Source organism: Thrips palmi, unplaced genomic scaffold (genome assembly GCF_012932325.1).
Source record: "Thrips palmi isolate BJ-2018 unplaced genomic scaffold, TpBJ-2018v1 HiC_scaffold_10, whole genome shotgun sequence".
NCBI classification, from domain to species: domain Eukaryota; kingdom Metazoa; phylum Arthropoda; class Insecta; order Thysanoptera; family Thripidae; genus Thrips; species Thrips palmi.
Window position 1 is genome coordinate 20292628 of NW_023144621.1, and position 24317 is coordinate 20316944.

Sequence of the window (24317 nt, forward strand, 5' to 3'; positions counted from 1 at the left end):
TTCTCCCATTCTGACTTCTTTGTAGCGGCAGCTGAAGGGACATGGCCGGCGATTGAAAATTTAGTCACTTGTCAGGTCTCGACCAATCAGAGGTCTCCATTTCTCCCGACACGCTGCTCCAAAAGCAGTGCTGTGGCGGAAAATATACCAAGCAGGGATTTGAACTTGAACCAAAGTTCTCAAAGTTCTTTTGGGCCAAAAATTTAAAATGACCCATTTTGGAGAATGTTGTGCTAGAATCTGAAAATGTGGGATGCGATTTTCATTTGTCAAAGGTTGGTAAAATTTAAATAAAATATAAATTTTGATGGGGGATTTTATATTTAATAACAAGGTTGCAATACAAAATGCAGCATAATACTTTTTGTTTCATGGTTGAAATTTGACATAGGCAGTCTCCAGAAACATGATAATAAATGTGTTGTACACAGAATCAACTTACAAAACACATGTTTGCGAATCTTGGGCTGGATAATTCAAAACCATGACGAGTTTCATATGAAGCTAGCACATTTCCATCCCTCTGTAAGAAAAACCATAAAATCACAATTTGACTTTTCTACAAAGTGAATCTAAGTTACTATCCAAGCCAACTCTCAACTCAGGCTGGACTTTGATGTGACAGTTCAGAATTGGTTCAAATTTGCAGAATAGGAGGGGTTCAGCTTTGGACAATCACTATCACAAAAATTTCTTGGCAGTCTTTGGACACCCTGCTGCACATTCTACTGGCCTACTAAAAGTTTCTGCTATTTTTGCTGCAGTAGTGTGCTCTGACACAATCTCTGTGTGTCCCTCAAAAGCACAAATTCAGACTTGAACACTCTTTCACTTAAGAAAGAGGGGTCAAATAAAAGTTTATGAATAATTTTCCAGACTAAAATGATAATTTACAGTAGTTAATGAAAAAAAACTTAGTAATTGAAAACAAAGAATAAATATAATTATGATGTCAACACGTAACATTGATTAAATCACATACTGTACTTCTAATACTTTAATAAGAATAATTCCTTAATGACCAAAGGTCAAAGATTATAAGCTTGGAATAATTTTTGGAGTGCAGCTTCCACCATAAGTTGCTATACCTCAATATTTTCATATATCGGTTTATGACTACCAATTTAGGTAGTCTCAGTCAAAAATACTGTCATGATATGATATGATGTGTTCCAATGAGGTTATTTCATCAACCATTGCAGGAATACTACCAGTAAATAATGTAAGGTCTGGTGTGGGCATAAGGGTGGGAGCCAACACAGTGCTGAGGTTGTGAGATGTCATCTTGTTGAGCTCATGCAATTGGGCCACCCTAAATTTAAGGAAAGAAGATAGATTAATAACATCAGCAAATATACAGTCCATAATAATAAGATAAAGTAATGGGAACTTATAATAGTTTTAATTTTCTTTAAACTTACATACCTGTGTAAGTGCTCAACAAAGTACTTTAATGTGTAAAAATGAGGTGCGGGTAAAAGGGACAGAGCATCCTTGATCCCTCTCAGTTTCAGTTGCAAAGATTCAGCCTCTAAATTAAGGAACAATGTGGGGTCAAAGTGAAAAAAAGCACCGGGGATCATAAGCGCAAAAAATGAGAAGACACATAGTACTCACGGGCCGCTTTCATCAATGCAGGGTGAGCTTCAAAAGTTATCAATGGGATTGGAAGCAATCTAAGGTACAGTTTCAAAGTACCTGCTATCACATTGATGTTGTCATATGCTTGAGGACTTATATCAGCCTGTTCTCCATCTGGAATTGAATTGGGGGTTCACAAATGGTACAATTTGACAGTGTTCTAATATGATGGCAAATGTTAAGCACTTGAGTACCTCTATCCAATGCAAGCTTTAAAGAGGCAATTTCATCCTGAAAGCCAGATACTCGATAAAGCCCTTCTGATGTTAGCCCTCGTTTCTCCATCTCAGCAATGCACTTATCTAACACCCATGGACGCTGACTACGGTGAGCTTTGACCAAAGTTGCCAAATCTAGTCCAAATACCCCACGTAAATTTTTAAAGTCCGGCTGACAATCAGGTGGTACTTTCTCTGAGCAACGATTGTGAGCACTAAATCCACAATCTGAAAGGTAATAAACAAACAGGCGATAAGGTATTTTTAATCTTGTAACAGATTGTAGTATGAAAAATTATTATTACCTTCACACTTTACTCCTTGAGCAGTAAATCCCCACAAGAAGTTTCCACATAACTCACACCAATTCAAACCTTTAAATGTATGCACTCGAAAGGAGTGTGATTTTAAATCTAATCCTTCTGCTTCAGTTGAAACAGCAATTGCTTCACTCAAAGCACTTTTCCTTTCCCCAACTGGGAGCCCGTCTACTGCTGCAATCTGCTGCTTCCTGAAAGAGACAAGGTATCATATAACTAAGTGCTTGGTTGTATCACCATGATCAACTATACAGAAGATGATTTTTGACATACCTAGTAGAATGCTTTTTCAGAGCACGCCTTTTGAGCTTATTGAGAGTCATGTATGGACTTTGTTCGTATGAATGCTGGTGCATTCTTTCAATATAGTGAGCTGCATGTTGCTCCATGTGCAATGTGACAAGACCATCAGCAACTAACTCCTTAACAGAATCGTATCGTTTGTCACTGGCACGCACATAAAACTGGCCATCATAATACAATTTGTAATGACTAACTTTGTTATTAAAACTAAAAAGAAACCAAGACTGTATAAACTCAGTAAATGCAAGACCAAGATCATAGAGAGCTAAGTTCACAGTTTACAAACCGTAGAGACAAAGTATGGAAGCCATCATTGCCTGCACTCAGTCGGACAAGATAAGCCCCATTTTCTGTAAGGAGACGAAGAGCATCTTGATGAGATAAGACACCGTGAAACTCTCCTCCAAACTGCGATGGACGGCCTGGTACTGGGCCGTCGGCATGGACACATTTTGCTGACGGTGCCTCTAGCTGCAGCCGGTACACTGGAAAAGAAAAAATATTAATACCTAGTTAAAAAAATCAAATGTATAAGCTATGAGTACTGCATCTATACATACAATCTGACTTCCAGACTTTAATGGAAGCAGGAGATGTAGGGCTTGAATCTTCTGTAAATTAGAAAAATCCATTAAGATTAAGAGTGGTTATGTAGAGATTCAAATAATCCTTGAATACCTGTGTTGTACTGAAAATGCCAGTATAACAGGCCTAAATATTCAAGAAATTACAAACTAGGTTATTAGTGAAAGTGTCACTCATAATATGAAGAACTAACCTACGGGAACCATGTCAACTGAAAAACCAGAGAAACAAGACAGATCACTTTAAGAAGTACTATCATATTTCTATTTCGGATAAACACTGTTTTTCCGCATCTTCATCTTCGGAAATTAAATTCAACCGCTTGATCACTTGACGATTTGGAGATGTTTACTGTTTCTTTCTGCTTCTTCTTCTCCTCACTAAATTTTTCATCAAGTTAAGTTTCTCATACCGCACAGTTATGGAGCAAGAAGTCAAAATCCCGCACGCATCGCGGTCAGCTGCTAAGAGATAAATTTGGGGAATTTGGTTGAAAGGTTCTTTTTTACACGATTTTTCATTAAAATGGAGGACAGGTTAAGAAGATACGAAAAAATCGAATTTCTCGGGGAAGGACAGGTTGGTATTTTTGGCAGTTCTGGTTACGATAGTACCTATTATATCGTTCATAGGTAAACATAACCTGGTTCGACCGGTGCGTTTAAAATGCTCAATTAGATCTTGAATATTTTGAACAAAAAAAATTAATCAAGTTACTTCTCAAAGAAAAGTTTCTGCCAAATCCTTACCATCCTACTTACGTGAATAAAAAATAAGTTTTGTGACTGATGTCTCTTGCTGGATTGAACCTCAACAGGTTGTCATCTTTTTATTTTAATATGAGAACCCTATCAAAATCTTGTTTTGAACTGTAGTTTTTTCTGTATTCAGGGTGATCTCATTGTTATTCCTTATCTGAGACCTTACCTTTCTCTTTCAAGAAATGCTTAAATTCTGCTTGTTTACCTCATGGAGTACTCAAATAAACATCCGTTTCTTTTCAGTTCGCCACTGTCTACAAGGCAAGAGACACTCAAACAGAGAATATAGTAGCTGTGAAAAAGGTATGCATGTGTATGTTTTTGGATTCCTCCATAATTTTCATTCCTAAAATGGTTCATGTTAACCTTCCTCCAGATAAAAGTTGGAAGCAGAGCTGAGGCGAAGGATGGCATAAATCGTACTGCTCTACGAGAAATAAAATTGCTTCAAGAATTGCACCATCCCAATATCATAGGCCTGCTGGGTTTGTGATTTTTACCAACAAGGATTTTAGATCTTTATGTTTCATCTTTCATTCTCATCTTATTTAAAATTTTATCTGGCTTGGTTTCAGATGTTTTTGGTCACATGTCAAATGTTTCACTAGTTTTTGATTTTATGGATTTTGATATGGAAGTAGTAATAAAAGATACAAACATTGTACTGACCCCCGCCAACATAAAATCATATGTTTTGCAAACCTTGCAGGGTTTGGAATACTTACATAATAATTGGGTATTACATAGGGTAAGCTGCTTCTTTGTCATATTTACTTGCAGTCTGTAAAGCACTTGTGTTATACACATATTTCATCTCAATTTTCAGGATCTGAAACCTAATAACCTACTTGTTAATAGTGACGGTGTTCTTAAAATAGGTGATTTTGGCTTGGCTAAATTTTTTGGTTCACCCAACAGAGTTTATACTCATCAAGTTGTTACAAGATGGTACAGGTGAGTTGATAATTGTGCAGTCACAAACCTCATTGTATGTTATGACAACCTTTTTTTTTTTTTTTTTTCCCCAAGAAATTATATGAAAATTTCTGTTACTTTTTAGAGCTCCTGAACTTCTATATGGAGCCCGAATGTATGGGACTAGTGTTGACATGTGGGCTGTTGGTTGTATTCTTGCGGAACTACTTCTTCGTGTCCCATTTCTTCCCGGTGAAACTGATCTTGATCAATTGACCAGAATCTTCCAAGTTATGGGTACACCCACAGAAGAGACTTGGCCGGTATATTGACCTTTCTTTTGTCTTTGCATTGTGTTGTTTTGACATTTCTGCTGCCTTGCAAAGTCTAAATAATCATAATATTAATATTCTCCAGGGTTTAACATCACTTCAAGACTATATTCAATTCAAGCCCATGCCAAGTCAGCCACTGAGAAATATTTTCTCAGCTGCTGGGGATGATCTATTAGATCTTATAACCAGCCTGTTAATGGTAAATCCCTTGGCACGTTGCACATGTGAACAAGCTTTAAAGATGCCCTACTTTAGGTAAATATTTTCTTAATGATGCTGTAAGTAAATCTTTCTAACTATAGTTCTTTTTATTCAAGAGCACTTGATACAATTTTCAGCAACAAACCAGCACCAACCCCAGGACCACAATTGCCAGTTCCTACCTCATTGAATGGAAGGAAACAAGACGAAAGGCCAAGTCTGAAGAGGAAGCTGTTAGATGCTGTAGACGGCGGTATGAAAAGATTAAAATTATTTTGAGTGTTGTCACCCCCTGAACGTAGAAGCCTGAACTAACTTTTGCATTTTATCATTTTCTTCTTAGGTTCTTTGGCAAAAAAACTAATTTTTTAGTAGAAGTCTTCAAATTAGATGTGTCCCCAAGAAGTGTCATCTAGTCTCACCACTGGGGAAAGGATGAGAACTCAGCAATGAATTGAAAACAGTGGACTTAGAGCTGTGATTTTTTTTTCTTTTTGTTCAAGCAGATTAGACCTATCTGTTCCTGTACATTTAAGTGTTCATTAGTTTTTGTTGTTGTTGTTTTTTCCTGTACAAAATGTAAGCACAATCAAATGTCATTCATTTCAGTCACTACTTTACATTTTTTTAAAATTTACAAATGTAATAGAAGGTATATAACTTTGTGTGTGGGTAATCCACAAAATAAACTTAAAATAACATTAAAAAATACCTTAATGTATTTGAGCATTGAGAAGAGAATGCAAACCAATGGAATTATTTTCTAATAAATATTGTGCAAACACATTGACAAAGCAATTATTCTCCTAAACCATGGGGTATTGATAAACATGTTTGTTCAAAAGTTGTATGGGGAATTCTGCTCATTATCATCCCTAACAGCTCCAACAAATAAAATCAGCAAAAAATTTACGCATTAAGGTTGTATGATCGAGTCAAAAGTTGTAATTTGAAGTGGGAAAATGTATGAAAATCCACCAAAAGAGCTGAAGACAAAGCATCGTCAGATTTTCGAGCAATAGGGTCAGCTCGAAGTCTTCTCCAAGTAAAATCTCACAAGGAATCAAAATGTCAGCTCGGATTTGTGCTACCTACACTTGTAAGAAGCACGAAAAACAGCAAGTGATCCGTAAATATTTTTGAAAAGACTTATGGAGGACTTTGGGATGGGACTGAGCCATATATTCCACTAAAGCTCCTATCAAGATTTTCACAAACCTGTATCTCTGGAGAGTATGCTCCATCTTGCCTTCATTTAGATTTTTTTATATCATGAAATGACTAGATAAATTTTACAAGTTTGTTGAAGGCAGCCTGTTCATCAGTAGTTTGAGATTTTGGATCATTTATATCACCTCTCCTGCCATTACACCCAGGAGGAAAACTTTTCGTTTTTTATCACAGATTAAGATAGGTACATAACAAATGGTAGACCAATATACTATCAGTTTTGGAAATAATTCCAGCTATGATAGTAAAACTACAGTAGCCCTAAAATTGAAATGAAAAGAAATACAAAATCAGAATTCATCATTAGTTTTGCCTTCAAGCCCATGAACCGCTTTATAATATTTGGAGGCACGGACTGGTTCTCCATGAAAGCTTTTATGTGCTAATAGTGCTACATTTTTAGCTGCAATAACACTCATTTCCATAGCACTAGCAGCCCATTCAATGGCATTAAGATAAAAGAAATTACGATGTATACGGAAAAGATCTGATGTTGGAAGTCTAGCATAGTGGGGATATGCCAACCAGTCATTAACTTTAACTGAATTCTTATTGTAACTAAGAAACAGCAAATTGAGCTCTCCATCAGAAAGAGGAACAGGCGAAAACACCTTCCAAACATCAGATGTTTTGTCATGGGCATTTATGTCCACTGGGTGGATTTTGCTCACAGAATTGAAAAATAATCCTCCGGTTGTGCTCAAAATTTCATTGGGCATTGCATCAGCCTTTGAATACCCAAAGAAAGAATGATTCAATTTACCTTGAAGGACAGTACTGACAGTGTGGTGGTAAGGGCCAGCCCAACCCTTGTCTGGGTACTCTGATAAATCTATACTCGAGTCTGAGTTAGTTTGCAATGGTGAGGCAAGAACCACAATGTCATAGACCTGAAAAGATAAGGTTAGTACTAAAAACAGCATTTTTAAAGGTAAGATAAAGTAAGCACATGCACGTACCCTAGATAATTCACTTCTGTCACCATCAATAGATGTGCCCTGACGTCGAACAATAAGCTTGCCATTGCTTGCTGTAGATACCTTAACAACCCTATCCCGCACAAGCTGGGCCTCAGAAGCCTCTAAAAGTTTTTCTGCAACTCGAAAATTACCCCCATCGACTGACCATAAATTCCCAGTGGCTCCTGCTACAGAAACAGAGCCTGAAAAGATAAGTTTTATCTGATTAGAAAAAGACAATCATTGGTTCATCTAACAGTTTGAAAAGTTGATAGATAAGAGAACCATACCAACAAATTTATGAACCAGTAAATCTTGGCCATAGTTCACTCGTATTGTTGCAGCAACTATTTCATCAACCAAAAGCTCTGAAAACCCAAGTTTCTTGAAACCTGTTCCACTTTTGATTCGCCTATCACTTTCAAATTGAGGGTTCATGGCTTTCAGCATATCACCTACAGTCCAAAATGCCTCCCCTTTATTTTGAAGAGAGTAAATACTGCGGGGAGAAAATGATGATACCTCAGGAAATCTTACAAGACACACATTGAATTTGAAAATACATACCTTTCGAACTTTGTTAACATATCATCTATGTAGCTGTTCAATTTGAATATACCATATCCATAACGCCACAACATTTTCAAAACTGTAACGGGATGCCAGGAGCTTTCTTCAAAGACAAACTTTGAGCCATCCCAAAGTCCCATCAGAGATCCTTCGGCATTTTCCCGGGGCTTTAATCCTGAAACAAAAAGTGCCATAAAGCAACAATGAAACATTAACAATGTCACGGAAAGGATTTCATGGAATGATGCAAAAGTATACAACCAACCAAATGTTTTAACGAACGACACCATATATTTGTTACGAGGGTGAATTATGGAACCTCCAGTTTCATAGTTGCGTCCTGCAACATCCACTGTTGCAAGTCTTCCACCTATTTGACGTGCCTCATAGATATCTATATCAACTTTTCCAGCACCAAATAATTGTGTCAGGAAGTATGAAGTGGCAGTACCACCAATCCCTCCTCCAATAATAGCTGAAAACAAGTTAGAGAAGCAATTTATCAATTTTGCTAAGTGGTACTCGTTCTTTGCCTTCAGGTGACACAAATGTAATCTCAGTATTTCAGTCAATATAAGGCGTAAGCCATTTAACTGATGTCTTCTGAATAGTTCAAGGTTTTGGTAACAACATTACTTCAGAGAAAAATAATGCTTGTATAGTACAATCTATGGGCATTGAACTTGGGTTTAGAGATCGGGGGAGCAGGGCTGTATCCATTGGTCTACATCACGTTACATGGCTGGGGTGTGCTAACAATGCCCCTAGAGGAACGGGGCTTCCCTGAGACCTAGCGGCGAGAGGGCGCATGCGCCGGCACCGTTGTTGAGGTTAAAATCGTGGGACTTAGAACATTTTGGCTGGCAACAGCACAACATCTAGTAATCTCAAAAAATCATGTAATAAACGGGTAAAATTCATAAGAGGAGAATTTTAGGACTCATTGTTGGCTTTCTAATGAGTCACAACACTTGGTCCTAAATGTTTAACTTTGCAAAATATCCTATTCCATCATTCAGTCCAGAACTTGCACTTCGCTCCTATTGATTTTAAGGTAAAAAGTGCTTCATGGTAACAGAAAAAAGCTTCTAACATTAGTTTCTCACCAAAACCATACCTATTCAAAAAATATTACATTACAATTGTGTGTTAAGTATTTACTGAGTTAAACATGTGTCACCAAGTTGTGTCTTACCAAACACAATACTCGTCTTTACCTTTGTATGGATATAGAAAGTAGGTAAAGAACGAGTAATAAAACTTAACATTAATGACCAAATGTAAAAAATAAATATCAGCTTCTTTCTTTCAATAATAAAAACTCACCAACTTTAGGCACTGGTGAGGCCTCTGAGCACGTACAAAAATTACAGGACAATAATACTATCCCACTGACTAGCAATAAAAACTTCGGTAAAAACATTATTTTTGAATGTCATGCAATGAAGAGTAAATCAAATAAATAATAAGTTTATCTACTTCGCCAGAATCAGTTCACTTCCTACGGCAACTTCCAACATGTCTTCTGGTTTCTGTTGGACAACCAAAGATTTGACGGGAAAGGCAAGATAACAGTGCACGGAAATAAACAGAAACAGAGAACTTAACCTCAAAAAAAGAACAGTCGCGGAGGATTTATCTTCTAGAAGGCCATGCCATATTACAAGCTTGCCTTTGCCAAATTTGGTGACACGTCACAAAACATATTATACGCCCTTAGTATGAGACGAAATATTTCAGCAACTATTCTTGCGTATATCAAAATTGTACTCAACGGTTTTCATTAGTTGTTTGAAGTCTTTAAGAGAGGATAAGTTTTCATTCTCTGTGTGGGATAAATTGTGTTTGCACTGTTGGTACTGAACGCATGGTGCGCTTTTTGCGCTCTGCGCTGCCGCCGTGGAATGTGTTGTCTTTTGTGTTGATTCTTGAAACTATCTTCATTTCTGTAACGAATACTTGATTTTAAATCTTTTGCCAAAATGTCTACAATATTGGATAAAATTGCTGCCATCGAGGCCGAGGTGAGTGTTGATATGTTTTTGTCAAACCTCCAAGTGTTGAACCCTAACCATACCCCGGTCACATCCATTCCTACTTTAACTATATTTCTTGTGTAAAGAATTTATGTCTGTTAAATGTCATTCTATTTTTTTTAGTTTTGAACTTTTTTAATTTTTTGCAACTGAAGTATCTCTTGTCTGAACTTTTCCTGTCTTCTGTATGCTCACTTGCAACCTGCTCTTGCTATCAAAGCCATTCTGGTTTCATTCATCAGGAGAGTCCATACTCTTTGTGTCCTTACTGGCTTTCTATTTTTATTGCACTTTTGTTATTCCGTTATAATTTTGTACACTTAAAATTTTTTTTATATGCCATTTTCTGTTAAGGAAATGTATCAAATATTGTTATCTTATCATTATTTTCCTTATTTGTTCCTAAAAATAGATGGCAAGAACTCAGAAAAATAAAGCTACTGCTGGCCATCTTGGTCTTTTGAAAGCAAGGCTTGCCAAACTTCGGCGTGAACTTATTACTCCCAAAGGCGGCGGCGGAGGCCCTGGTGATGGATTTGATGTTGCCAAGACTGGTGATGCTCGCATAGGATTTGTTGGTAAGTTAATTACAATATGTGATTTGTTTGTGTAGTGAATTTTGTGTTAGTTTTCATTTTAATCTGCCTCTGATCTCTATTTGCCAGGTTTTCCATCAGTAGGAAAGTCTACTCTCTTGAGTACACTTGCTGGAGTGTACTCAGAAGTCGCAGCATATGAATTTACAACCCTGACTACTGTGCCAGGATGTATTAAATACAAGGGCGCTAAAATTCAGGTTTGGGAAACAAATTTCTGTTTGTAATTCCTGTTAAATATTCACCCTTTTCTTAACGACAAACATGTTATGCTTCCTCAGTTACTTGATCTACCTGGAATTATTGAAGGCGCCAAGGATGGAAAAGGTCGTGGTCGTCAAGTTATTGCTGTAGCACGGACCTGCAGCTTAATCTTCATTGTACTTGATGTACTGAAACCTTTAAAACACAAAAAACTCATTGAGCATGAGTTAGAAGGATTTGGACTGAGACTTAATAAGGATCCCCCAAATATAGTTTTCAGGAGAAAAGACAAGGGTGGAATCAACTTGCAAACAATGGTATGTGTCAATATGTACCTTCATGGCAACAGAAATTATTCCCTGGCTTGTTTAAATTTTAATCTTATTAATCTTATTTAAATTTACAGTGTACTCAATCTGAGCTGGACTTGGATACTGTAAGAACCATTTTGTCTGAGTACAAAATTCACAATGCTGATATCACTCTAAGGTATGATGCCACAAGTGATGATCTTATTGATGTTGTTGAGGGAAACAGAATTTATGTGCCTTGCATCTATTTACTCAACAAAATAGGTAAGAAAAAAAAAGTTGATTTTCTAGATAATATTCATTTAAAAAAAAAATATGTTTGCAGAATCCATTTACATGTTCTTACAATTCTCACAGATCAAATCAGCATTGAGGAATTGGATATCATCTATAAAATTCCTCACTGTGTGCCAATATCAGCCCATCATCGCTGGAACTTTGATGACCTCCTTGAAAAGATGTGGCTGTATCTTAAACTGGCTCGAATGTAAGCAGGATAGACTTTGGGACAGTGAAATACTGACATGAAAAGCATTGTTTGTAAAATACCAATTATATTTTGTTTCAGCTACACCAAGCCAAAAGGACAACTTCCTGACTATGAATCACCTGTGGTTCTTCATTCTGAGAAGTTGAGTGTTGAAGATTTTTGCAACAAACTTCATCGAACCATAGCAAAAGAGTTCAAATAGTAAGCTTTGATTGATAGAATGTAGCTTCATGACCTCTTTTCTTGAATTAATATTTGTCAATCAATTTATTTTACAGCGCACTTGTGTGGGGATCATCTGTGAAACACCAGCCTCAAAAAGTAGGAAAAGAGCATGTGCTTGCTGATGAGGATGTTGTCCAGATTGTCAAGAAGGTGTAACCAAAATGTTTGTATGTTTGTGAGTGGAATGTTGATAATTATTTTTAATAAGCTTTGGGATTTATAAATTTGGTAAATCTAATAAGATCAATTAATTCTTTGCAATTACTGGAGATGGTTTACATGATTTGCATTGCAGAAAAATACACAAATGAAATGAAAGTATGAAATTAATTTTATTTCTTAACATTAATACACACACATTAATCAAAGACTATGACAACACACAACAATCATGGGGTTAAAAATTTAGTCCCAAGGATCAATTTCAATGAATGATGATGTAACACATTTTCTCTTTTTGCCAGCTCTATTGCTGGCAAGCCACCTTCACCCAATGTGCTCCTCAAACCAGAGGAGTGAGTTAATGATGCTGTCCATTTCAACAGGCACATTCCCAAGACCATGAACATCTTCATAAACATGGACCCTGAATACAGTACAAAAGTAATTAGTTCAGCAAAAAATTCACCTTCCCGAGAAGACAGCAGAGCCAACTTACTTGGTTGTGACCCCATTGGCATGCAAAGTGTGATAATACAATAGGCCTTGGCTGTAAGGCACTCTCAAATCTTTTTTGCCGAGCATAAGCAGAGTTGGTGCTTTCACGTTGGATGCATATTGGATTGGTGAGCAGCGTCTCATTGCATCCAGTTCATCCTTTGTCACCACAGATGCGGGGTTGTATACAAGACCAGCCTCTGTGTAGCACCTAAAGAGGACAAAGTTACAACAAATTTATCGCATTCAACAAAGTGTTCAAGTTTGAATCCAAATTATTTCCAAAAAGACAAGATAATACAAACCAATCTGGAATATCTGAGATGCCAGACATGCATGCAATGTCTACAACAGGGTTTCTAGCAACAACAGCACAGTAGTTATCAGGGTACTGCCCACTGAGATGAGTAACAAGGAAACCACCATGAGATCCTCCAAAGAGAACACATTTCTTGGGATTGAGACAAGGGAATTGTTCCAGTGCAGCTTGTGCTGCTTGATGAACATCTTTCACATCTGCATCACCTACACGCTTTGGCAAGAAGTTTACACTGTCGTCACCACTTCCAATTGATCCACGGTAATTTACCATAAGCACTCCATATCCTTGAAGGAAATACAAATAAATATAATGTCTGGGACAGCAAGCTAGAATTAAAACTACAGGGAAACACGCTGACACGCTCACCAATTGTAACCATGAGACGAACACCTAAACTGTACTCATCAGTGAAACATGAGTGAGGTCCTCCATGTGGAAAGACTATGAGCGGAACTGAACCATTTGGTTTACCCTGAGGACCTATGTAGATGGCATTGAAGTCCCCTATAAAAATAAAATATAAACAAAGTTAAAGGCTTATCTTCATAAAACTGAAACTTCGCACAAGAAGGGACAGGATAATGATGACAAAGAAAGAAACTTACGAACAGAATCTGAAGTGTTTTTTGCAACCAGTGGCATGTATTGTACATGACACTTCTGCAGATCAGTGGGCGGCATCCACGTTGTAACCTGCATCCATTTGACAGTGTGCTCTTGTCCTGAAGGTGGCAAATCAGCTAAGACTAAACCAGCAGGTTCGCGAAGAGAACCGCGTGACATTACAACAGTATTTTGTAGAACATCCAAAATTGTACCCGACCCTTCAGTAGCTCCTTCAAAAGGCCAAACCAGTTCAGTGACATCTCCATTTCCTAAATTAAGAAAGAAAGAAAAATTAATTTTTTTGGCGAAAGATATACTAGGGTTCTTTACAACAAACATCCTTACTTATGTCAACAACATAACTTGCTACTCGACATAGTTGAGGTGTACTGAAGAGCACTCTCTGAGAATCCATGGACCAACAACGTTTGGGCAGTCGAGATGCATATATTCCATAGAATGGTCTCCCATTAGCAATACTGGTTTGGCTATTGACCAAGCCTATGATAGGCAGTACCTGCACCAACAAATAGAATCAATGCCTTAGTTCCTAGACAAACAAAACCCCTCCTCTTCACTGCAGACTTCACATACCTTTTTAGTCTTCCATGAGCAACACATAAGTTGCTGGCCAGCATGGTGTGGACCTCCAGCTTTTCTCTGAAGCCAAATCAAGTACTCACCGTTGGGACTGAACCTTGGTGAACGGACAGCCTCACCAGCAGTTGACAAAATACCTGAACCATCAAAATACAAGTGACTGAACTTTTTTAAAAAATAAACTGTTTGGGACTAAAATATTTTTTTTTTAAATATAAAGACAGACTTTGACTTCAGACAAAAGTATTACTTACTGAACTCTCCCTTGTCAAGTGACAAGTGAAAAATAATAGACTCCCGATTGGTACAGTATACAAGACCAAGACGTCTCGGTTCATTTTTAAATGCAACTCCTACAATGCCATTGCCGTCGGGTGTCCACAGTACTTGAGCAGGTGAGTATGATGATGGGATTTTGTCCAGTCGGGTCAACAGCCCCGTTTTCAAATCACATATGACAACAACAGATTGATGTTTGCCAACTAGAAGTTCGCCCCACTCTGCTCTGTAGGTGTATTCTTCACCCTAAATTTTTGTTTACAAATGTAGTACCATGTACCATAAAAATTATTGAAAATAGCAGAAGGAAAAGAATGTAAATGATTACCTTCTGAGGAGCTTTCTCAAGTTCGTTCTCTTTACTCTCTTTAGAATCCTGAGGTTTCGGCTTATAAAATGGTTCAGACTTGGGGACTTTGCATTCTGCTACGTAAAGGATCTTTGTTTCACAGGGAGACCATTCCAACGCACTGAAGTCATCTTGGAGGTAAGAAAGAAAAATTATTAAAATAAAAAATTGTTTTGTGAGATGCATAGGAAATAACTTGGCTTACCATCAGTGTAAACATCACCATGCACATCTAATGCACCAAGGTCATAATTCTGATAGAGCTGATGATGTTTCCATATTTCCAGGTATTGCTTGTTAGCTCCATTTGAACCATTTGAAGGAACCTCACGTAGGATTGCACGATGCTCATCAGAATTAGAAATTCGAGATAAGGACCTGATAAAAGTAGTTTCAGAGATAGATTTACGACTGTATCAGACACTTTGTGAAGCAAAAACTTTGGCTATATCAAGTTAAGGAAATTCACAATTCACAGATAGGGCCAAGGGTGAGGCTTGGAACTGCAAATTGTTAACTGTGGAGGACTCCCCGCCTCACCCCTGGCCCTATCGGTAAATTGTGAAGTGTGAATTTCCATAAATTGATATAGCCTAAAAATAGAGGTGGAACATCTTACTCAGTAGAAACGTCAACTGGTAGCATGTCAGTGGCTTTGGATGTAGAAGGGTCAATAATGTGAGTCTGCTGGAACTTCACCATCTTTCCCCGTTCCAAATTTCGCTGTGACCATTTTGATAGAAGGGTTATACTTTTCCCTGGGGCTGCTCCAGACTTTAAAATCCAAGCAGAGGCAGGAGCAGGCTGTTGAGCTGCTGCCTTGAAAATTTTCACGATAGTATCAGCCTGTAATAAAATAGAGGTAGAAATATTTTAAAAAGAGACAAAATCTTAAGGGTCGAGCCCAACTGGGACTGATCTAATATTGAGAAAAACTTGCTGAAGCTTTATTATGACAGCGTCAAACAATAAAGTAATGATATTTGAAAAAATTGTAATATAAATAGATGAAACAACAGTAGATAATCAAAACAACGGATTCAGAAATAATGCGTTCATTGTTTCACACTCGCTAGAAAGACAGTCGTTATTGTCTTGTTTCATAAACATCTATACTTCTACTGCCATTGTGGAGCATAGAAGAACGATGGAACGGCGATTTCTATGCGACGTCGCGAGCACAAAAGGCGAGACAAAGGCTCAAATCATAAGCTCCCCACCAAAGCAGCTACACGTCGCTGTTTGAGTAGCTTATCTACCTTCATGGCACTGAGATAAGACGATGTCTGGCACCTCGCAGGGTTCCTCAGAGCCACTCCTTAACAAATTGAGTCAATTTTTCTCTCAGGTGAACGGGAAATCCTTCTATTTACGATTTAGACACTCATGCTAAATCAAAACAGCAGGTTACCGGCGTAGCTTTGGTCTGTAAAGTTAAGAGCGCGCGCCGGCGCGCGTCCGAGCGCCTGAGCGCCCGCGGAATGTAAATGTCACCAAGAAGTATTAATATATATATTTTTGAAAAGGGGACGGTCCAGGGAATCCAACTATTGATGTATTTTTCGGTTTCGGGCCTTCACATATGAATATCCAACTCCTTTCTCAGGTAACCTGCTTGACCATACATGTCGTTTTCTCGTATGTAAAGGCTCGAAACAAAAAAAAATGTCAATAGTTGGATTCTCTGGGCCGTTCCCTTTCCAAAAATATGTATATTAATACACTTTGGGGATATTTACGTTCCGCGGGCGCTCGGGCGCTCAGGCGCTCGGGCGCGCGCCCTTAACTTTACAGACCACTTCCGGCAGCTGGCAAATCTCCAGTCAGTTGTCGGTTGTCCAGGATGCAATTTTGCCAACACATGAACGTCATTTCTTGTTGGAGAAACACTTCCGCTCGTAAAAATATTCAAAACTTCGGTATTTTCATCGTCAAAATTATCTTGGAACCGTTTAAATGTGAGCCTAGAAAGATTCAATAGTGTGGAGGACCCACAACTGTTGAAAAGAGTCGAGGCACCATATAGTGCCATATGTTGCCAGCAATGCGTTTCCGCAGGAAGCTCTGGGTCCGCGGCAATTTCAGGCATTTCAGGTCAGTGTGGTCGTGTGGTGCAGCGGGTTCCACATAAGTGGTTGAGCCAGGCCAAAAGGTTCATAGTTTGTTTATTTAGCAGATGATACCTTTACTGAAAAACATACCTAAAACTACAACTACAAGACACATAAAGGTGTCAGCTAGCTTTTACTCGAGAGTCCCAAAACCAAGTGCTCATGGCGTATCCTAACAAGGGGCTGGCTGCCGGGGCGGGCTGGTGCGTCTGTCTGTGGCTGGTTGCTTTTGCCACTCAAATTTAAGAAATTGCCTGTAGTATTTAAAAGTTTATTCATAACAAAAGACGTATAAAACAAATACACATGACCACAAACACGAAAAAGGCGCGCGACAAGACGGTGGCGGGCAGGGTGAAAGTCAAGATAACATCATTGCATTTTGTGCTGATTCAGCACGAGTCTGTGTTCCCGGAGACCCGGGTTGGCGTCATCTTGACCCGACCCTTCGTGATTTTCCATCTTTCTTCCTAGTCATGACGATGAGAGTGGTGGCTGTGGCGGTGGTGGTGTCGGTGATGATGATGTTGATGATGATGTTAATGTTGACGATGATGATGGTGATAATGATGATAATAATAATAGTGATGATGATGATGGGCCACTAGATAGGAGGTCAGGCGGTGCGCGCTTGTCGCTTTGAGATTTTGACGTGGACGCCGCCGCGGATCCTGGTCACGATCCCCTTGGTTTCGAACGGCATCGGGTAAACCGAGTCCGGGCCCGGCGTCACCTGGTAGGACCTCATGATGACGGTGAGTGCCGACTTCATCTGCATCATGGCGAAGCGGAGGCCTGCCGAAGAAAAACAAGCGGTTAGAGGATGCTGGAGATCGCGGTCCCCTCCGCCAAAATCTCAACTCACCTATGCATATCCTGGGCCCCTCGCCGAAGGGGATGTAGGCGAAGTGCGGGCGGCTCCTCTTGTTCTCCTCCGTGAAGCGCTCCGGGTCGAAGCGGTCCGGGTCTGGGTAGAACTCCGGGTCACGGTGGATGGCGTAGACCGGCACCAACACGCGCGTGCCCGCCTCCAGGACGGACTTGCTGTCGGGGAGCTGGTAGTCGCGAGTCACCACCCGGGGCAGCAGGGCCAGCGCGGGGTACAGGCGCATCGTCTCTGTGGACGGACAAGCAAGCCATCAGCATGGCAGTGTCAAGCTCGACAGCACCCAGTGGGTAGGCAACCCATTCGCCGCGCTGTCGTAACGCGCGTGGCTGCGCGTGGCTGCGCGTGGCGCGGACAGCGCACAAGGACGGACCGCCATGAGACATGATGAGACGACACGCGAGTCGAGAGAACCAGTAAACACACGAATTTCAAGCAGCGACAACAATCATGCCCGTCATGCCCGTCCTGACCGGTTGTTGTTGCCGAGCAGGCTAGCCATCAGGCCGGACCTCCACAACCAAGTCGCCTTCCTCCGCCGAGGATCGCGCAGGGGCGGCTCTAGAATTGTTTTTTCGGAGATGGACATGTCACTTGTTGCCAACCGTAAGGCGGGGTCGGTGGAGTGCCAGGCTTGTTGCCTGCTTTTAAGGCGGTATCAGCACCTGATTCCGAGTCGTTTTCGTCGCTCCGTCTCTCTCGCACGAGACGCCCCATGAGTGCGAGAGAGACACAGTGAGGGAGGCAAGTCTCGGACCAGGCGTGTGCCAAGGGGGATGGTCACGTAGCTAACGTGCATGACTCCATGTGGGGCTAAGGCAACCCCCAATATACAATCCGTCTGCTCTAGAAACTCAAAAGAGTGCACGGCATGCTCCGCGATGCTCCGCAATGCTCCGCCAGGGAGTCAACCACAAAGCACGCCTCATCCTTGAGCGTGTCTGCAAGCACGCTCAGCCTGGAGCGCATGAAGCCTTGGGACGCTGCACGCTCCATCGGAGAGTGCTTGTCAGGAATGGTCCAGGTGGCCTGCTAGCACCGAGGCAAGCTCTCTCCGGGATGAACGGTGCTTTGTGGTTCACCCAGGTGGGGCATGCCATGCACTCTCTTGAGTTCCTAGAGTGAAGGCAGGTACCTCGGGCGGGTAACGTGTAGGACAATCCCCCTGAGGCAGGCAGAAGGTGCGGCATGTCCCTTCCCTCCCTTCCCAAGGCAAACCCTGAGTTCGCCTGGATCTGACCGCCACTTGCTACTCGCTCCGCAGAGAGGGCATTGACTCACCTTCGAGGACCTGCTCCATGTAGGTCATCTCCTGCAGCGCCTCGTAGGAGATGACGCCGGCGTGCTTGGCCAGCACGCGGTCCACCTCCTCGCGCAGCCGGTCCTGCACGTCCGGGTGGTGGGCCAGCTCCATGAGGCAGGCGCTGGTCGCGCCGGACGACGTCTCGAAGCCCGCGATGAAGAAGATGAAGGCCTGGGCTGGCATGATGGCCGGGTCGATTGCTGGAGAACACCGTACCGTACACGTATACGTACAGTGTCTTGGAAAAGACGAAGACAGCTGCGGCGGAGGACCCTGGCGCGGATCCAGAGGCGCGTGTGTCCGTGTGAGCGTGTGTGTGTGTGTGTGTGGTGTGTGTGTGTGTGTGTGTGTGTGTGTGTGTGTGTGTGTGTGTGTGTGTGTGTGTTGATGGGGGCGTTGCTCTCTGAATTCGCAGAGTACGCAATGAATCGCACTCTGTCCCTGTAAGTAGGTAACTTTTGGTACTGCCCCTTCCCACCCCTTGAACCCCTCTCTGGATCCGCCCTGGCCACCTCGCGCGTTTGTGCTCACCGTCTCCCTTCTTGAGCTGGATCAACAGGTCGACGAAGTCGTGGCGCTGGTCCCCGCTCTGCTCCCTGTAGCGCACGTTCTCGTTGAAGGTGCTGGTGAAGAAGGTGGACACGTTCCTGCTGAGCAGCGGCACCGGCAGCAGGCGGCGGAGCGGCGGCATCGTCTCGCCCAGCACCTGCGCGCGCACCTCAATGTCATGGAGATCGTAATGACACGTAATGACTGCTGCCTCTGTCTCCCTCGCACCACGGCGCACAGTGGCAGTGGGCGAGAAGACTGGCGCTTGGCGGCCAAAAACTCTAGGCGCGTTTTGAGCTCCAGAGTCGCGGAATAAGACTCGAACCAAAATTGTGACCCCACCAATGGATTCCTCGTCCAGAGGTAAATCCATTGGTGGGGTCGCTGGTTCGGTTTGATCGACTCTGGAGCTCAAATCCGTCCGGGACTTTGACCGCCTCCAAAGAAGCCACTGCGCGGCGCACGCCGTGGCGCACGCCACGAGAGCGAGAGAGACGGACCACGCTGCTGGTACACTGGTACCCACAAAGAGGATGGCGCGCCAACGCGGGATGGTGAACAGTTCGCGGCCCATGTTGCGGAACTGGGCGTCCGGGTCCTTGAGGGAGTTGGCTTCGACGCCGAAGGCGCAGGAGCCGATCACGTCCGTGGTGAACTTGGCCATCACTTCGGCCATCTCCAGCTCGCCGCCCGCCGCCGTCTCGGCCGCCAGGAACGAGTCCAGCTGGTCGGCGCACGCGCGCACCAGGTAGAACATGTTCTTCATCTTGCCGGTCGTGAAGGTGGGCGTCAGCTTGGCTCGCAGCGACTTCCACTCTGGGCCCTGCAGACGCGCGCCAAGGATACGCCAGTCAAAAAAATGTTTCAGTTCACACAACTCCAACACTAATTTTTTTTAATTTTTTTTCGAAAAAGTCATAGCCAGGGATAAAATTTGGGGCATTCTTCATCACCCTATGGGTGACTCCTTTTATATCCCAAATTTGAGTGAGAATCATTTTATAGCGTATAAATTTGGGTGAGACTCATTTTATAGCCCAGATTTGAGTGAGAATCATTATATAGTCCAAATTTCGGTAAGATTCATTGTATAGCCCAAATTTGGGCGATGAAATAAACCCCACTCAAATGGTGATAAAATATGATAAGACTTGTCATCGCCCAGCTTACCCCCAGGTTGAAAAGATGAGCCGAGAGGGGCTCTCGGTGTCGGTCGAAGAACAAGCCGCGGTCCGTGAGGTACTGGAAGTCCTTGACCATCATGGTCTTGAGCAGGTCCACGTCGCACACGATGAAGGCGGGCCGGCGGCCCAGGAACACGCCCAGGTACTTGTGGCCGTTGGACTTGGCGTAGTGGTAGAAGCGCTGGCCCACCTTGCCACGGAACTCGGTGGACAGAAGGAAGGCCAGGGAGTTGCCGATGAAGGGCGTGGGCTTCAGGAAAGGCACGCCGCGCTTGGCCCAGTAGTCGGCCGTGTTCGTCATGTAGTAGTAGACGGCGGCGAAGATCGCCACGAGCGCGGCGAGCACCTCGAGCACGCCGACGGCCATCGTGGAGCTGGTGGCGGTGACGGGGGAAGGCCGCGGTCGCGTGGCGCAGAGAGCAGCGCAGCACCGCCGCCTTTGTGTGAAGAGTGCAGTGGAGCTCAGTGCAGACTGAAGCGATAGCTCTGCGCGCGGCTTGGCCAGTCTCCTCTTTTTCTAGACTCCGCTCCGCAGTAGACTGATTCCGAGCTCCGCTGTCGTCGCTCTGTCTCTCTCGCACTCGGGGCGTCCCGCAAGGGCGCGAGAGAGACAGAGTGACGAGCAGTGCTCGCGTGCTCCGCGGCCCCCCTCCGCGGCCCCCTCCGCCCCGCCGCAACGCAACGTCCAGGACGATTAACGGAAGCCGAAGTCCACGCGGAGTGGCCTGACAGCGCCTGACAGTCCTCCACGTCCTGACTCAGCTTCGCTCAGCCTCCGCGGACTCTGGCCGGGACTCGTTTGTTTTGTCCAGGCTGGCCGGTGGCCGTAATGTCATGATTCCAGCTAATTTCGGTGTTGTGACTCCGGCGGCGCCAGTCCCTCCGTGATTTGGCCTTTTTCATTTGGTCAGTCACGCCCATAGGCAAATAAGACAAAACTGAAGCACAAGTTGATTGTAACGTTCGAGAGCGTAGTATAGACTCTCAGAAACTCGGACCGCGGGTAGTCGGGTCACCTAGCTAAGAACCGGGTTTGCGGGTAGAACCGGGTACGGTTTCGCGGGTAAATCCGGAGTGGACCGAGGGAAAAAGGTGGAAAGGCCCGCGGTTTCACCCGTTTTACCAAGAGACTTGGATCCACAGTCCCCGACAGTCGACAACACAGTGCGCTCGCGCGGGCTGTGCTGCCTGCCTTTTGGGCGGTCTCCGGCGGTCTCCGCGTAAACCCGGTTCTACCCGCGGCCCCCCAGTTTCGTACCCGGGCACAAGGACAGAGCTCCGGAGGATCATTCCTGGTTCAGCCTACCAGGGCCAAAGCCCGACGTTTTGAGGCTGCTGCAAGCTGCTGCAGGGCTGCAAGGCGTCCCCCAGCCCCGCAGTGGGGTGGCGGGCCGTGGCGCCGTGGCCGTTGTTTGTTGTGTTTTCGTTGTTCCTGGGGAACCACTTTCTCGCTTAAGTAGACGCCTTACAAATCCTGTACGCGCACTTCTAGAGTGATATTGGTTCTTCGGGGAAATCTCGTATCGAAGAGTCGGTACCCACCGGGACGAGTCATTTGACGAGTTTGCTACTTGTTTTAATGGGCTCGTCCGCGTTCGAACACGGCGATTCGGGCCGAACAAGCCGAAAAATGTGTAAACAAGTTATAAAAATGTGGATATCCCCTTTTGTAAGTGTCGATTCGGCCCCAGCAGGATCTCATTTCCGTGGTGCGCGCATACTCTGAACAGAAAACGAAGAGCCCTGGGTTCTCGCGGCCTAGGGCTACCTGCAATGCTATGCAAGGCGGCAGATGCCATAAACCGCGAGACAGTGCTCTTCGTTTTCTGGTCAGAGTTATAGGTTTTGACGATTCGACGCGTCTACTTTGGCTGAAAAGTGGTTTCCCAGGCCCCGTCCACACCCCCATTGTGAGCCACGAAGTGGCGTGATGTTGGGCTGGCACCTGCCTGGCCTAAGCTTGGCCTGGGTGAATTCGCGCGTCGCCGAAGGGAAGTCCCCTAATTTCCCAGCTGAACTTTGCCACATGAGGCGTTCCGCTGTTTGCCGACTTAAAGGTCGCGCTTGAGCAAAAAGATTATAGTAGTACCGCGCATGCAGTTGCATAGATGGGAGGCTGTATATCGAGATAAAGACGAAACGAATTCACAGTCTACCGAGGGGGTGCATACACCCCTTGCCAACCGAGCGGTTCCGGTGACGCGCTTCTTTTTTCGGTGTCTCACTCGCACCTCTCTGAGATGCCCCGTGAGTGTGGTGAAGATTCGTCAGAATCAGTCTATCAACTGTTCAGCTGATGCAACCTGCGTCTGCCTTGACTTGAATTAGCCTTGACCACAAGTCGGGCAGTGGAGGAGCTTTCTTCCGGCCCTTTGACCTTATTTGAAGCTCTTTCCACATTTCTCGGTACTTTCGGCACCCAGCCTCTGCACACAATGCGATGCTATAATCATCTCGGTAAACACTCTCCTCTCCTCCACCAGGATTGGATTACACACCGCCGCCACGCCGACTCCGAGGCTTATCTGTTTGCATTTGTCTTCCCAGCAGAGACCCACCTCTTGATTTTGGAAGCCACCATCAGGCGCGGATTCAGGGGGGTCGCCCCCTCCCCCCCCTCTCGGTAGGCAAAAGATCGCACACTGTCCAGGCAACCGTAGCGACATCGCCGCCCGCCTTAACGGATCCGCGCCTGGCCACCATGGTAAGTCTTGCGACCAATGAAACTCGATATAACTCTCTCCCTGTCTTGATTTTGGAATCACGTCGCCTCATACATCGAAACCGTAAGCAGTGGCTGCTCCTGGGAGGAGAAAGGCCTTAGAAGGTATGGGGAGGGCTATGGGGACACCCCCTTCCCCAGTCTGGTTGAAGGTGGGAACAAAGCATGACACCGCCTCAAAGCAAAAGGTGATGCTCCACTCCAAAAACAGTCTTAAAGCCGCCCCTGACAGTAAAGCGTAGGGGAGATTGGCCAAAATTTTACCGAATCGGCCAGTATTCTGCGGCAAACTAATGGGGTGAGTAGGTGGGCGCAAGTGCCGCGCTGTGGAGAAGGACTATGATCTAGTCCTTCTCCATGGCCCCGCGCCCCGCCGCGGACACTGCTCTTGGAGGCTTGGAGTGTGCACCTGCACCACAAACCATCGCTTTGGGCGGACAAATGGACCCTGGACCTAACTTGGACAGCCACAGTCGCGACAAATCGGCTTCTAGATTGATTAGTTGCAGACCGACTACTTTTTATGAGCAGAGTGGACTGTTCTTGCTCCGCCTTTTAGGTAATTGAGCGAAGTTGACAATCAATTTGAGAGAGCAGGAAATGCACACCGCTGGAGTTTCCTGTCTGTCTGCCCTTGTGGAGCAGCGGTTAGTTTTCCTCGTACCTTAGTGCTGGATGCTCGATCGAGGGCAGATAATTGATCTCCGCTTGTCGAGTCTATAATTGGATTCTACGACCGTCGAATGCGTGCAGGCGGTGCGAATCCCGCCACTGACAACAAAGGACACGGTGGCACCACGATAGCGCGAAGTCCTCGGTCGGCGCGATAAGAAGCCGTGAATCACGTAC

At 43.8% G+C, this 24317-nt stretch overlaps 5 protein-coding genes across 10 annotated transcripts; 2 read left to right on the forward strand and 3 right to left on the reverse strand.

Moving 5' to 3' along the window:
* Positions 1-298: 298 nt before the first annotated feature.
* Positions 299-9654, reverse strand: LOC117639089 (N-chimaerin-like). 2 transcript variants are annotated; one of them, XM_034374486.1, is made up of 15 exons: positions 9365-9654; positions 8304-8513; positions 8036-8213; positions 7759-7967; positions 7469-7671; positions 7273-7399; positions 3043-3093; positions 2769-2967; positions 2453-2689; positions 2165-2370; positions 1836-2087; positions 1618-1755; positions 1426-1531; positions 1089-1312; positions 299-523 (listed from the first exon to the last, which is right to left on the reverse strand). In XM_034374486.1, exons 1-14 carry the CDS (start codon positions 9459-9461, stop codon positions 1135-1137), a joined length of 2391 nt encoding a protein of 796 aa, XP_034230377.1. In that variant the 5' UTR covers positions 9462-9654; the 3' UTR covers positions 299-523; positions 1089-1134. The 2 variants fall into 2 exon arrangements, with proteins under 2 accessions (XP_034230377.1, XP_034230376.1); XM_034374485.1 differs by having other exon boundaries at positions 487-1312.
* LOC117639095 (cyclin-dependent kinase 7) lies at positions 3468-5927 on the forward strand. Its single transcript, XM_034374498.1, has 9 exons — positions 3468-3646; positions 4072-4131; positions 4205-4313; positions 4404-4576; positions 4655-4782; positions 4889-5066; positions 5161-5333; positions 5417-5532; positions 5623-5927. The coding sequence occupies exons 1-9, from the start codon at positions 3593-3595 to the stop codon at positions 5649-5651; spliced, it is 1020 nt and encodes a 339-aa protein (XP_034230389.1). The 5' UTR covers positions 3468-3592; the 3' UTR covers positions 5652-5927.
* An 84-nt stretch (positions 9655-9738) lies between the features above and the next one.
* LOC117639094 (GTP-binding protein 128up) lies at positions 9739-12218 on the forward strand. Its single transcript, XM_034374496.1, has 8 exons — positions 9739-10062; positions 10487-10652; positions 10740-10870; positions 10952-11191; positions 11281-11449; positions 11543-11672; positions 11754-11876; positions 11954-12218. The coding sequence occupies exons 1-8, from the start codon at positions 10021-10023 to the stop codon at positions 12054-12056; spliced, it is 1104 nt and encodes a 367-aa protein (XP_034230387.1). The 5' UTR covers positions 9739-10020; the 3' UTR covers positions 12057-12218.
* On the reverse strand, positions 12214-16145 carry LOC117639090 (acylamino-acid-releasing enzyme-like). 4 transcript variants are annotated; one of them, XM_034374488.1, is made up of 12 exons: positions 15973-16145; positions 15333-15559; positions 14919-15091; positions 14693-14844; positions 14340-14610; positions 14080-14222; positions 13831-14002; positions 13485-13754; positions 13246-13383; positions 12863-13163; positions 12559-12768; positions 12214-12486 (listed from the first exon to the last, which is right to left on the reverse strand). In XM_034374488.1, exons 1-12 carry the CDS (start codon positions 15976-15978, stop codon positions 12387-12389), a joined length of 2163 nt encoding a protein of 720 aa, XP_034230379.1. In that variant the 5' UTR covers positions 15979-16145; the 3' UTR covers positions 12214-12386. The 4 variants fall into 4 exon arrangements, with proteins under 4 accessions (XP_034230379.1, XP_034230381.1, XP_034230378.1 ...); XM_034374490.1 differs by lacking the exon at positions 15973-16145 and adding an exon at positions 15839-15971; XM_034374487.1 differs by lacking the exon at positions 15973-16145 and adding an exon at positions 15830-15962.
* A 929-nt stretch (positions 16146-17074) lies between these two features.
* Positions 17075-24247, reverse strand: LOC117639092 (probable cytochrome P450 6a14). 2 transcript variants are annotated; one of them, XM_034374494.1, is made up of 7 exons: positions 24133-24247; positions 20733-21183; positions 20089-20385; positions 19545-19719; positions 18992-19213; positions 17690-17941; positions 17075-17619 (listed from the first exon to the last, which is right to left on the reverse strand). In XM_034374494.1, the coding sequence occupies exons 2-7, from the start codon at positions 21111-21113 to the stop codon at positions 17441-17443; spliced, it is 1506 nt and encodes a 501-aa protein (XP_034230385.1). In that variant the 5' UTR covers positions 21114-21183; positions 24133-24247; the 3' UTR covers positions 17075-17440. The 2 variants fall into 2 exon arrangements, with proteins under 2 accessions (XP_034230385.1, XP_034230384.1); XM_034374493.1 differs by lacking the exon at positions 24133-24247 and having other exon boundaries at positions 20733-21241.
* Between the last annotated feature and the right edge of the window lie 70 nt (positions 24248-24317).

Coding starts and splice junctions, on each gene's coding strand:
- LOC117639095 (XM_034374498.1), top strand. CDS start 3,593: ATGGAGGACAGGTTAAGAAGATACGAAAAAATCGAATTTCTCGGGGAA. Junction 3,647..4,071: donor AATTTCTCGGGGAAGGACAG/GTTGGTATTTTT, acceptor GTTTCTTTTCAG/TTCGCCACTGTCTACAAGGC. Junction 5,334..5,416: donor TTAAAGATGCCCTACTTTAG/GTAAATATTTTC, acceptor TACAATTTTCAG/CAACAAACCAGCACCAACCC.
- LOC117639094 (XM_034374496.1), top strand. CDS start 10,021: ATGTCTACAATATTGGATAAAATTGCTGCCATCGAGGCCGAG. Junction 11,450..11,542: donor CTATTTACTCAACAAAATAG/GTAAGAAAAAAA, acceptor CAATTCTCACAG/ATCAAATCAGCATTGAGGAA. Junction 11,877..11,953: donor ATAGCAAAAGAGTTCAAATA/GTAAGCTTTGAT, acceptor TTTATTTTACAG/CGCACTTGTGTGGGGATCAT.
- LOC117639090 (XM_034374487.1), bottom strand. Junction 14,611..14,692: donor TTGAGAAAGCTCCTCAGAAG/GTAATCATTTAC, acceptor ACAAAAATTTAG/GGTGAAGAATACACCTACAG. Junction 12,487..12,558: donor GCCAATGGGGTCACAACCAA/GTAAGTTGGCTC, acceptor TACTGTATTCAG/GGTCCATGTTTATGAAGATG.
- LOC117639089 (XM_034374486.1), bottom strand. CDS start 9,461: ATGTTTTTACCGAAGTTTTTATTGCTAGTCAGTGGGATAGTATTATTG. Junction 8,514..9,364: donor CTCACCAGTGCCTAAAGTTG/GTGAGTTTTTAT, acceptor ACTTGTTTTCAG/CTATTATTGGAGGAGGGATT. Junction 2,088..2,164: donor TCAAGGAGTAAAGTGTGAAG/GTAATAATAATT, acceptor ATTACCTTTCAG/ATTGTGGATTTAGTGCTCAC.
- LOC117639092 (XM_034374494.1), bottom strand. CDS start 21,113: ATGGCCGTCGGCGTGCTCGAGGTGCTCGCCGCGCTCGTGGCGATCTTC. Junction 17,942..18,991: donor CATGGAGCAGGTCCTCGAAG/GTGAGTCAATGC, acceptor GTCCGTCCACAG/AGACGATGCGCCTGTACCCC. Junction 17,620..17,689: donor GGGGCCCAGGATATGCATAG/GTGAGTTGAGAT, acceptor TTTCTTCGGCAG/GCCTCCGCTTCGCCATGATG.